Genomic DNA, 12138 nt, shown 5'->3' with positions numbered 1-12138 from the left:
TTTGTTTGTTTTGAACAACCCGTCCAACAATTCTATAAGCATGTAAATAATTTAGAGGAACTCACGTTTCAGAAAAACATTCAACAAGCCACACACTAAAAGCCTGTCTAAAACAATGTTTGTGAGAGGAATGGAGCAACAGAGATTATTTTCCATCATTACAGTAATGAGAATTACATTTTCTTTGAACAGTAATTAGGAAGAACTGATGTATCGGCCACCATTATTTATTAGCCAATTATTATATTTAAAACGCAGACATGAAAAACCGATGGTTTATTTATAATTAATTACGTAAATGTATTGCATTGTATAAAGTTTCTAATCATCTGTTTGTAATAAAAATAAATACCTACCAAAATAGGTACAAAATAAAAAATTAAAGCATGTTGCATATTCACAATATGAATTTGTAATGAATTTGTAATGTTCTGTCATAATACTAATGCGAGTTCTATTGTTTTGAAACTTTTCCCCACTTCAACAATTATGTTATCATATTTTTTAAAGAATTTAAAAAATGTATATTTTTCTCTTTTTTTCTCTTGTATCTACAGTGGCAATTCCCTTTGGAATTAGCTGGTTTTCTGCATTAATTGGTGATAAAATGTGATCTCATCTTCATTAAAGTCACAAGTATAGACAAACACAATGTGCTTAAACTAACAACACACAAACAATTATAATCTTTCATGTCTTTATTGAACACATGCCATTTAACATTCACAGTGCTGTGGAAAAAATAAGTGAATCCCTAGGCTAAAGACGACAAAAAAAGAAGCTAATTAGAGTCGGAAGTTGGCAAACCTGACATCCAAATAATGAAATGAGATTGGATGTGTGGGTTAGAGCTAATTTTACTTATAAAAAGCACTCAAATATTTTGAGTTTGCTATTCACATGAAGCATCTGCGGATGTGGACAATGCCTTGCAAAAAAGAGACCTTGACAAGAATTGTTGCTTTGCATAAAGCTGGAAAGGGTTACAAAGTTATCTCGAAGAGCTTAGATATTCATCTGTCCACAGTTAGACAAATTATCTATAAATTGAGATGATTAAGTATATGGCTACTCTCCCTAGAAGTGGCCGTCCAGCCAAGATGACTCAAAGGGCACACTGCAGAATGCTCAGTGAGGTACAAAAGAACCCAAGAGTGACGGCTAAAGACTTGAAGGAATCATTGGAACTGGTTAACATCTCTGTTCATGAGTCTACTATATGGAAAACATTAAACAGGCATGGTGTCCATGGCAGGACACAATGAAGGAAGCCACTGCTTTCCAACAAAAACATTGCTGTGCACCTGAAGTTTGCCAAAGATCACCTTGACACTCCACAACACTACTGGGAAAATGTTTTGTGGACTGATGAATCTAAGATTTAATTGTTTGGAAAGAACACGTAGCCCTACATATGGCGTAAAAAGGGCACCACATACAAACATGAAAACATCATATCAGCGGTGAAGTATGGTGGAGGGAGCATCATGATTTGGGGCTGTTTTGCTTCTTCAGGGCCTGGACTGCTTCAATCATCGAGGGAAAAACGAATTCCCAAGTTTATCAAGATATCCTACAGGATAATGTCAGGGTGGCTGTGCACCAGCTGAAGCTCAGCAGAAGTTGGGTGATGCAGCAGGACAATGACCATAAACATCGAAGTAAATCCTCTACAGAATGGCTTAAAAAAAAGAAAATCCACCTTTTGGATTGTACCTGTCAGAGCCCAGACCTTAACCCAATAGAGATGCTGACCTCAAGAGAGCCGTTCACACCAGACATCCTAAGAATATGGCTGAGCAGAAGCAGTTCTGTAAGGAAGAATGTTCCAAAATTCATTCTGATCGTTGTGCAGGTCGAATCTGCAGCTACCGGAAACACTTGGTTGTGGTTATTGCTGCCAAAGGAGGATCGACCTGTTATTAAATCCAAGGGTTCACTTACTTTTCCACAGCACTGTGAATGTTTAATGGGATGTGTTCAATAAAGACTTGAAAGATTATAATTGTTTGTGTGTTGTTATCTTAAGCACATTGTGTTTGTCTGTACTTGTGACTTTAATGAAGATGAGATCACATTTTATAACCAATAATGCAGAAAACCAGCTAATTCCAAAGGGTTCACATACTTTTTCTTGCCACTGTATCTTCCATTGTGACTTTTTCATTGTTACCATTTTGGCCTGTCATGTGTTCAGCAGATCCAGTCCATCTTCAATGGAAATGATTTATTGTGAGAACAATAAAATAGCTTTTGTACCTCTTTGTTAATTTTTTAAAGCATAATTCCTAAGCAAAACAAAATGTGATATGATGTGATATAATGACAAAATAAGGTATGTAGCAAAATATCAGTATCGGCCTGTAGTTTTTTTGTTAAAATGAGTATTGTGTCTGCAAAAAAATGTCATATCAGTGCATTTCTAAGAGTAACGAGTATTTGACATAAAAATTTGCTTAATTGTCATGAAAGTAATGGTCCTTAAAATAGGCTTAATCTTATTAATGCTAAATGCTGGTGTTTATTTTTGTTTGCATCACTTATATTTGTATCATTGTTACAACTTTCATAGATATGTTCATGTAATGATAGTGATTGACATTAGCTGTTCAGTTACTGTAGTTAGATGGGACAGCAGGGTGTGTGAGTGTTTATCTTGTTGTTGTGTTGTGTTGTTCAGGTTTTGGGTTGTCAGGATGGCACTATAGCCTTCTTTCAGCTCATCTTCAGCACTGTTCATGGCTTATATAAGGACCGCTACGCCTACAGAGACAGTATGACTGATGTCATTGTACAGCACCTCATCACTGAACAGAAAGGTGAAAATCTCCAATAGCTCTTGCGCTGTAGCCTCATGTGGTCATAAGTCATATAACTAAATCATACTCCGATATGCTTCTCTGAAATACATGAGATGTGTAATACAGCTGCAGCAAATGTTTTGTCAGTCTGACATTAGAACTTCCCCAGAAATTTTAGGGAATGACATAATGCCATAGCCATAGTGATGTCCAATTTGTGAGTTGGTTCTTTGCAGTTATTTGGTCGAAATGGTTCACAAATTGGTTGGAATGATTCATTAGCTAATCAGTCTGAATCATTTAAGAACTGTTTTTTTTTTTCTTTTTCTTTTTTTCCGATTTCCTGTTTTAAACACCTAAATAGATATTTGGTTGAGCCAGATGTCAACTGTAAGCATTCAGTGTGTTTGTTTTGACTGAAAACATTCCAATGTTTCTTTCTCTCCATTTCCTCTTATTTTGTCCAACTTAACCCTCCTAGTGCGAATAAAGTGCCGGGAGCTGGTGAAAAAGATCGCCATTTACCGCAGCAGACTGGCTATTCAGCTACCAGAGAAGATTCTCATCTACGAGCTTTACTCTGACGACTCCTCTGACATGCATTACAGAGTCAAAGAGAAAATCTGCAAACGATTTGAGTGTAACTTGCTTGTCGTCTGCTCACAACACATCATACTCTGTCAGGTAAAGAGCACAGTAAAACACACAGGAGATCCTTGATCAGGACTCCGCAACTGGTGGGTCGCGACCCAAAAATGTGTTGCAGCTAGTGTTGGGTGTATTCTGATCACAAAAGTAATTATTGATTGTAATCTAATTACTTTTGACTCAAAAAGTAGTGTAAAGCATTACATTTTGAATTCTTGTAAATGGATACAGTTACTGACTTTCAAGGTAATTACTTTTAAGCACATTACTTGGGTACACATTAGCAAAAGACTGATATATCGGTCAGGCCGAATAATCTGCCAATATTTGGCCATTTTGCAAATATTGGCATCGGTCGATATTTGTGTTCGCTTGGCCAATTAAGAGAAGTGTTAGCTCTCCCTTGTGTCAGTTCCAAAATATAACCATAGATTTGCCTATTGATAGTCAACACTTTCTGTTTTCAAGGTTTTTTCTTTTCAAGTTTATGCAAAGTTTGTACGTTCATATTTGTGTTCCTGTGACAGCTGAAGGGCGTGACAATGGACGAGGGGGAAATATAGCTATTATTTTGAACTCGTTGAAACTTCTGTGAAAAGTGTTTTAGAAAGTAATTAGTATTTGTGATTACTTTTTGCTGAAGTAATCTTTAGAGTAATTAGATTAAAATTTTATAGAAGTAATTAGTCATTTAGACTTACCCAATACAGTTCACAGGTCTGTCCTGATATGAACAGCAGGGAAAAACAATGCAAATAACCATATAATAATCATGCATAGTTAAGATAGCAAAATAAATTGGCTTGTCAGCTTCTAAAAGGGAGAAAACGCTTACCATATTTTTTGTTGTTGACACCAAATGTTGTGCGTCCAATTAAACCCAGTTTCCCTATCTGTCACTCACTCCACGTTGTGTCGATGTAGTGACACTAGGGGTCACTCTTGGGAGCCCGAGACACCTCTGGTCTTTGATAAAAGGCCAATGAAAATTGGTGAGTGATATTTGCATACCACTCCCCCGGACATACGGGTATAAAAGGAGCTGGTATGCAACCACTCATTCAGATTTTCTCTTCGGAGCCGAACGGTCGATGTTTACTGAGCTGACTGTTCATTCACCTCTGCTGGATCTGACGGCGCATTTCAGCGGCTTCTCCCTCCTCTGCACTGGTGCACTGCAGAGAACACCCCTGTGCGCTTCGGCAGAAAAAAGAGAGTATATTTTCCTAAAAGAGTATATTTCTCTAAAAGAGCGGCACACACGGAACGTCTTTTTAAAAACGCATCTTTTTAAAGATGCCTTTCCGTTTGTGTGTTATTCCTGGTTGCGGTCGTTACCTTTCAACTTCTGACAGTCACGGTCGCTGTCTTTCGTGTCTGGGCGAGACCCACGCGGAGACAGCGTTCGTGGATGGATCATGTACTCACTGCGAGAACATGACCATGGCAATGTTGCTGTCGCGCAACCCACCCCAGCTGCTCCCCGCCTCGTTCCTTCTAGCTACGGGTATGAGGCCAGCGCGGCTCGCACTTGGGGCGATTTGGGGAACCCAGTGGGACCACCTCTGCCGGGTATCCCCCCCACGGACCTCCCATTCCCCGATCGGGCTTCCGGATGAGTCCACCAGCTCGTCTCACGGTGAGTTCAACCTCTCGTTCGAGCGCAGCATCGGAGCGCAGCTCGTCCAGTCGGACGCAGAAGCCTCAGCTGGGCTTCCCCCCTCAGGTGCGGTTGCCCTGTCACAGGCTGATGCAGAAATGACGGACATGCTTTCCCTCCGCTCTCCCCTGAACCCTCGCGGCTCGATGATTGGTTCCTGGGCTCACGGCGCTGCTCAAAGCAGCCACGCCCCACTCCAGTCCCTTTCTTCCCGGAAGTGTATGAGGAGCTGACGAGATCGTGGGAGGCACCTTTTACTGCCCGGTCCTGATCCTTCAGCTCCCCCGCCCTCACTACCCTCGATGGCGGGGCGGCCAGGGGCTATTCGGCGATTCCCCCGGTGGATAAGTCGCTCGCGGTGCACCAAAGCTCCCGTCCAAGGCCTGTAGGTTCACGTCGTCCCTGACGGCCAAAGCCTACAGTGCCGCTGGACAAGCCGCCTCCGCCCTGCACGCCATGGCTCTCCTGCAAGTCCACCAAGCCAAGGCGCTAAAGGAACTGCACGAGGGTAGTTCCGCCACAGATTTGATGCAGGAGCTGCGCTCGGCAACTGACCTCGCTTTCCGGGCGATGAAGGTCATGCCGCGGTCTCTCGGGTGGGCGATGTGCACCTTAGTGGTCCAGGAGCTCCACCTTTGGCTCAGCCTGGTCGAGATGGGTAAGGCCGACAAGGCACGGTTCCTTACTGCCCCCATTTCCCAGGTTGGCCTGTTTGGCGACACCGTCGAGGACTTTGCCCAGCAGTTCTCGATGGTGAAGCAGCAGATGGAGGCTATCTGGCACATCCTGCCCCGGCGCGGCTCAAGATCCCGCGTCCGCCTTCTCGTCGCCAAGGGCGTCCCCCTGCGGACTGCACCAGCTCTGCCGCAGCCCGCCCCTTCGGCCCGGCCCCGGCGTGGAGCCCACCGCATGAAGCAGATGCCACCCATCTCATGGCGTCCTCCAAGAACCCTCAGAAGGCTTCGAAGCACTCCTGAGACGGGCGACCCAGGGATGACAAAACCCACCTTGGTGCTGGTAAGCAGACCACTCCATCCCCTGGTGGAGGGCCGGGAGCAGAATCTTTTGTTGCTTTTTCATTCAATTTCGGCACATGCCCAAGTGGCTGTGGTACCCAACATTTCAGCAAAAGAGTGGCTTCCTCATTCCCTTGGTCAATTACCCGGTGTGCACGGCCGTCATCATGACCACCGTCCACCTTTCCATCCTTGCAGGTTTGGCGCTCCAGCAGCGGTCTCCCCACCCCTGTAGACCTGTTCGCCTCCCAAGAGTCCTCTCACTGCCCGCTCTGATACGCCCTGACCGAGGCACCTCTCGGCATAGACGCGCTGGCACACAGCTGGCCCCCTGGACTTCGCAAATATGCATTTCCCCCAGTGAGCCTACTTGCACAGACCCTGTGCAAGGTCAGGGAGGACGAGGAGCAGGTCATCCTGGTAGCACCCTACTGGCCCACCCAGACGTGGTTCTCGGACCTCACGCTCCTCGCGATAGCCCCCCCCCAGCAAATTCCCCTGAGGAAGGACCTTCTTTCTCAGGGACGGGGCACCATCTGGCACCCGCAACCAGACCTCTGGAATCTCCATGTCTGGCCCCTGAACAGGACGCGGAAGACCTAAGCAGTCTACCACCCGCGGTGGTAGACACGATCACTCAGGCTAGAGCCCCCTCTACGAGGCGCCTGTATGCCTTTAAGTGGTGTCTGTTCGCTAAGTGGTGTTCTTTCCGACGCGAAGACCCCCAGGGCAGCTGTCCCCTTCCACCTTGAAGGTGTATGTAGCTGCTATAGCTGCACACCACGACACAGTGGACGGTAAGTCCTTAGGGAAACATGACCTGATCATCAGGATCCTGAGAGGTGCCAGGAGGTTGAATCCCTTCAGACCGCGCCTCCTTCCCTCATGAGACGTCTCTGTAGTTCTTCAGGGTCTGCAGAGAGCCCCCTTTGAGCCTTTGCAGTTAGCTTAGCTTAAGGCATTCTCCTTGAAGACTGCCCTCCTGACTGCGCTCACTTCCATCAAGAGGGTTGGAGACCTGCAAGCGTTCTCTGTCAGCGAAACGTGCCTGGAGTTCGGTCCGGGCTACTCTCATGTGATCCTGAGACCCCGACCGGGCTATGTGCCCAAGGTTCCTACGACCCTCCTTTAGGGACCAGGTGGTGAACCTGCAAGCGCTGCCCCAGGAGGAGGCAGACCCAGCCCTGAAGTTGCTGTGTCCGGTGTGCGCTTTACGCATCTATTGCGAGGTTCTACAATCTCCGGGTGGAACTGGTTTTGTCCCGTGTAGTGGCATGCACAAGCAGGTAAGTCCGGGACAGCCGGCCGGGTGTATCATTTGCGCATAGCGCCTTTCACCTCCCCTGAGCTGTGACGTGCGCCGTTAACTCCCAGTAGTGTTCACAAACTGTGTTCCCTGGTTGATTTCCTCCGAGCCCTGTGGCAGACGAGTTTGCAGAGAGTTAACTAGTTGCTAACTAAGCCCTGTACTGGGGTAGGTGCTCCGCATGTAGTGGTTCCCCGTAGGTAACCCCATGCGACGTATATCTTACGCTAATTCGTTTCCCTGTTGGCAAACTGCATCTTCCTTGGGCAGAGGCCCATCTGCCCTAGTCACCTTGCTTGTAGTAACTCCTCCCCCGTTGGGTAGGACCTACCTTGGGACTCCCCCACATGGCATACTTCCGACATAGATCGGCAAGACCATGTGACGTATTTCCACTTAAATACCCCCCCTTGGGCGGGGCGTGGTCTCTTCGGTGTCTTCCCCTTGGGAGGGACAACCCCTCGACTAGACTTGGTGGGCCCAGTCGGATAATCCCCCTTTTTTTAGGGAGTGGGAAAAAAAGGGGATAAGAGGCCACGACTGGGCTAGCCCGTCTCTATCTTTTGGGTAGTCGACTTTTCCCCAAAGGGCCGTTCGACACTCATAACTGTGTTGGGGGAGGTTATGTGTTGGCCTGGTGTGCTGGCTATGAGACACACAGTGGTCTGCCCGTCACACATCGCCAGTACACGTAACACAGTTCAGCCAGTTGCAGCATTTTTGTATAGGGACCCCTAGTGTCACTACGTTGACACAACGTGTCGAGTGAGTGAGAGATAGGGAACATCCTGGTTACTTGCATAACCTCCGTTCCTTGATGGAGGGAACGAGACGTTGTGTCCCTCCTGCCACAATGGTGAACTACACGCTGAAATGGCCGGGACCTTATCTCGTCTCCTCAGCATAAAACCTGAATGAGTGGTTGCATACCAGCTCCTTTTATACCCGTATGTCCGGGGGAGTGGTATGCAAATACCACTCGCCAATTTTCATTGGCCTTTTATCAAAGACCAGAGGTGTCTCGGGCTCCCAAGAGTGACCCCTAGTGTCACTACATCGACACAACGTCTCATTCCCTCCATCAGGGAACGGAGGTTACACAAGTAACCAGGACGATTTCTGTGCAAAATAATTTTTTCGTGCAAATTGTGATAACTTTTCACGTTTGTGGGCTCAGGTCCCACATGCACCTACACCCCCACAATTGTTTATCTGTGCCAATAAAGTGTATAAAACATGTGCAGTCTGCCCGCCTTTCTGACAGTGTGAAAAGAGAAAAATACACAAACACTCACAAAAAGAGCTATGTTCCTCTTCATGCACCACCGCCCCTGGGCTGGGCGCCATGTTAAGCTCTTCAGTGATCTCGCTATCCCCGCTGTCCGAGCGAATAAAAGCATGGGAATCCCTTACCGACATATCAAATTGGGTGTTAACAACTCTAAAGCATGGTTACACACTTCAGTTTGCGAGACGGCCGCCACACACAGTGTCATCTCAAAACGCTTACATTCTGCTTGCAGAAATCGACAGCCTGCTAGCAGTACAGGCAATAGAGCCTGTCGAGCTCAGCGAGCTTCAAAAGGGCCTTTACAGCTGTTATTTTCTTGTCCAGAAGAAAGACGGTGGGTTGCATCCAATTCTGGACTGAAGGCTTCTGAATCGCGCACTGTCAAAGCGCCAGTTCAAAATGTTGACACAAAAGCAGGTCATAGCACACATGCGTCAGAACGACTGGTTTGTCTCAATAGATCTGAAAGATGCCTATTTTCATATCTCGATCGTTCCTCATCACAGATGCTTCTTGATGTTCGCATTCAAGGAGACGGCATATCAATTCAGAGTCCTGCCTTTCGACCTTTCCCTCGCTCCACGCACATTCACGAAATGTGTGGATGCAGCTTTAGCCCCTCTGAAAGCGATAGCACCATGGACAGCTCCGGGGTTTTACCGGCCTGGGGTCACCTTAGGTCAGGTTTCCAGACGCAAAGTAGTTACTACAGATGTGTCCAACACGGGCTGGAGAGCATTATGCGACGGCTGGCCGGCATTCAGGGAATGAACGAATGTAAAACAGACCTGGCACATCAACTGCTTGGAGATGTTGGCAGTTATTTTAGCCCTAAAAGCATTCGAGTCAGAGGTGATGGGGCATCATATTCTGATTCGCACCGACAACAAGTCAGTAGTGGCATACATCAATCACCAGGGCGGTGTGCAATCTCCAGCAATGATGACACTCGCGCGACAGCTCTTCAAATGGAGCGGCGAGAGTCTCCTGTCGTTACGGGCAACACATGTGCCCAGAGCCCTGAATTTTGGAGCGGACATGCTGTCTCGACAGGGAGTGATCGCAGGGGAGTGGAAACTCCACCCCCTGACGGTCACGGAGATATGGAACAGGTTTGGGAGGGCAATGATAGATCTATTCGCCTCCCAGGAGACCTCTTGTTGTTCCCTGTGGTATTCCATGACAGGACAGGCCCCGTTGGGGGTGGATGCATTAGCTCACAAATGGCCTGCGGGTCGAAAGTATGCATTCCCCCCGCTGTACCTCATTCCTCCACTCCTCTCCAAAATCAGGGAGGAAATGGAAACAGTACTACTGATCACGCCGAGGTGGCCAAATTAACCGTGGTTTCCAGAAATAGTGGATCTCCTTTATGTGCATTTGTGGGAAATCCCACTAAGACGGGACCTTCTTTCTCAGGCTCGCGGCTAAATTTGGCGTCCACAGCCGGAGTTATGGAATCTACATGTGTGGCCGTTGAGCGGGTTTGTCTCTCACACACAATAAAGAATACAATTTTGCACACTAGAGCCCCATCTACAAGACAGCTCTATGCCTACAAATGGAATGTGTTTGTGAAATGGTGCAAAACGCGACGTGATGATCCCATTAATTGCCCTATTTCTGTCATTTTTACAGGAGCACTTAGATGCAGGTCTTACTCCGTCTACGCTAAAAGTATATGAAGCCGCTATTTCGGCAAATCATGCAGCTGTAGGGGGCATGCCAGTAGGTAGACACTGTTTCGTGGTCAGCTTTCTAAGAGGCGCGAGGCGATTTGAATCCTCCCCGCACAGCTACAATCCCTACATGGGACCTGGCCTTGGTGCAGAACACGCTGACTAAAGCCCCCTTCGAACCGATCGAGACTATCAATCTGCATTCTCTTTCCTTTAAAACAGCTCAGTTTTTGTCTGTTTCGGAGGTCGCTTGAAAGGCATGCCAGTCTCAAAGCAGAGACTATCACATTGGATTGTCGATGCTGTAACACTGGCGTACAAATCTCAGGGAACCCAATGCCCTATTGGCTTTAAGGCCCACTCAACGAGAGGTATGGCTGCCTCTTGGGTGTGGGAAAATGGTGTTTCCATACAAGAAATCTGCCTGGCGATGGGTTGGGCTTCGCCCAGCACTTTTGCACGATTTTACAACCTTGACGTGCATTCGGTGGCTTCACAGATGTTGTCTGTGCAGCAGCATTAATTCATTGTGTTCTAAGGTCCGCTTCAAGAACTCGATGAATTCACTTCTTTCCCAGACCGCACACGCCTGTGCAACAATGCAATACTCGGCCTTCATGTTAAGCACCGTCGTACTTTGTTTATACTGCCTAATTACACTACATGCAGTATCTCTTATGTCTCAGCTGTGCTTTAGACATTCGTATGTAAAGCGGTGCCACACTTGGGCCATGCCGCTTGAATATATATTTACTGTGTTTCCCATACAAATACATTAATATACTTGTGTCTTGGTCACGCCTTAGACACTCATTCTCTGGTTAAAAGATAGATATGCGCTGTGTTTCCCTTAGTGGAACTCAGCTGTTTCACTACCAGACTGTGCACCTGGCTGTGCTCTATTAGGTCCACTTGGAGCCCTCTTAAAGGCAAAGCATCCCACTACTGAGCGATGTGAATGTGCTTGTTACCTTGTTACCTCGCCCCCTCAGAACTGTCTGTGAGGTTGATTTACGTAACCGAGTTTGCATTCGTAACCAGAGACGTTTTCTTTTGTTCCCTAAAAAATATTGGCAGTGTGTTGTGTTGCCAGCTGATGTCCAATGTAAAATCAACCAGTTAAGAACCACTGACTAATGCTAACATGATCATGGAAATAATATCATCTTTTCCTGAATGTATGTGCCAAATTTTGGCATGTGCTACATTCAAAGGCTTGTTAATGGATCCTTTGGAATTATGTGGAATTCTGCATGAATGCTCCCTAATATGCTGTTTGATCTTGATCTAAATCATGATAACAGATAAAGACAGTCTTGTATAGTAGATGGGAACCACAATTGGCAACTGATTTACAAATGGAGGAAATTCTGCACCAGTGCCATTCTCTCCATCAAGCTTGGCACACGAGCATGGCGTAGAATTCTCAAATAAGTGACGCAGTACTCAAGAGTACATAACATCTGCACGCATCTCCTCTGCAAGATAACATCTGTGTTTCGTGAGTTTAAGAACAAAAGCAAACAAGAGTGTTTTTCTCATGCTAATATTGTGGAGGAAACAACTGCTCTCCAAAGATATACTGCTACCCATCTCAAATCTCTTGAGTAGATACTGTTCTTCAGCACTACTAGAACGATGTTATGTGTATGTGTATGGGTGAAACTTACGAAAACATCTGAGTCACATGTCACAATGCCCCAAAAAAAAAAAAAAAAAAATGGAATGGATTTTCAG

General features: G+C 46.3%; 1 protein-coding gene across 2 annotated transcripts in view; it reads left to right on the top strand.

Annotated features, from left to right (window-relative positions):
* LOC127414898 (intraflagellar transport protein 122 homolog) overlaps window positions 1–12138 on the top strand; it is an 82319-nt gene that overhangs the window by 21902 nt on the left and 48279 nt on the right. For both annotated transcript variants that reach the window (XM_051653276.1, XM_051653275.1), the window contains exons 10-11: window positions 2681–2819; window positions 3283–3485. In XM_051653276.1, the coding sequence (XP_051509236.1) occupies window positions 2681–2819; window positions 3283–3485 (342 nt within the window). The remainder of the gene's footprint in view (window positions 1–2680; window positions 2820–3282; window positions 3486–12138) is intronic.

The sequence above is a fragment of the Myxocyprinus asiaticus genome, chromosome 24 (genome assembly GCF_019703515.2).
Source record: "Myxocyprinus asiaticus isolate MX2 ecotype Aquarium Trade chromosome 24, UBuf_Myxa_2, whole genome shotgun sequence".
Taxonomy (NCBI): Eukaryota; Metazoa; Chordata; class Actinopteri; order Cypriniformes; family Catostomidae; genus Myxocyprinus; species Myxocyprinus asiaticus.
Note: the sequence above shows the minus strand (reverse complement) of the source record. Positions and strands in the feature narration are given on the sequence as shown.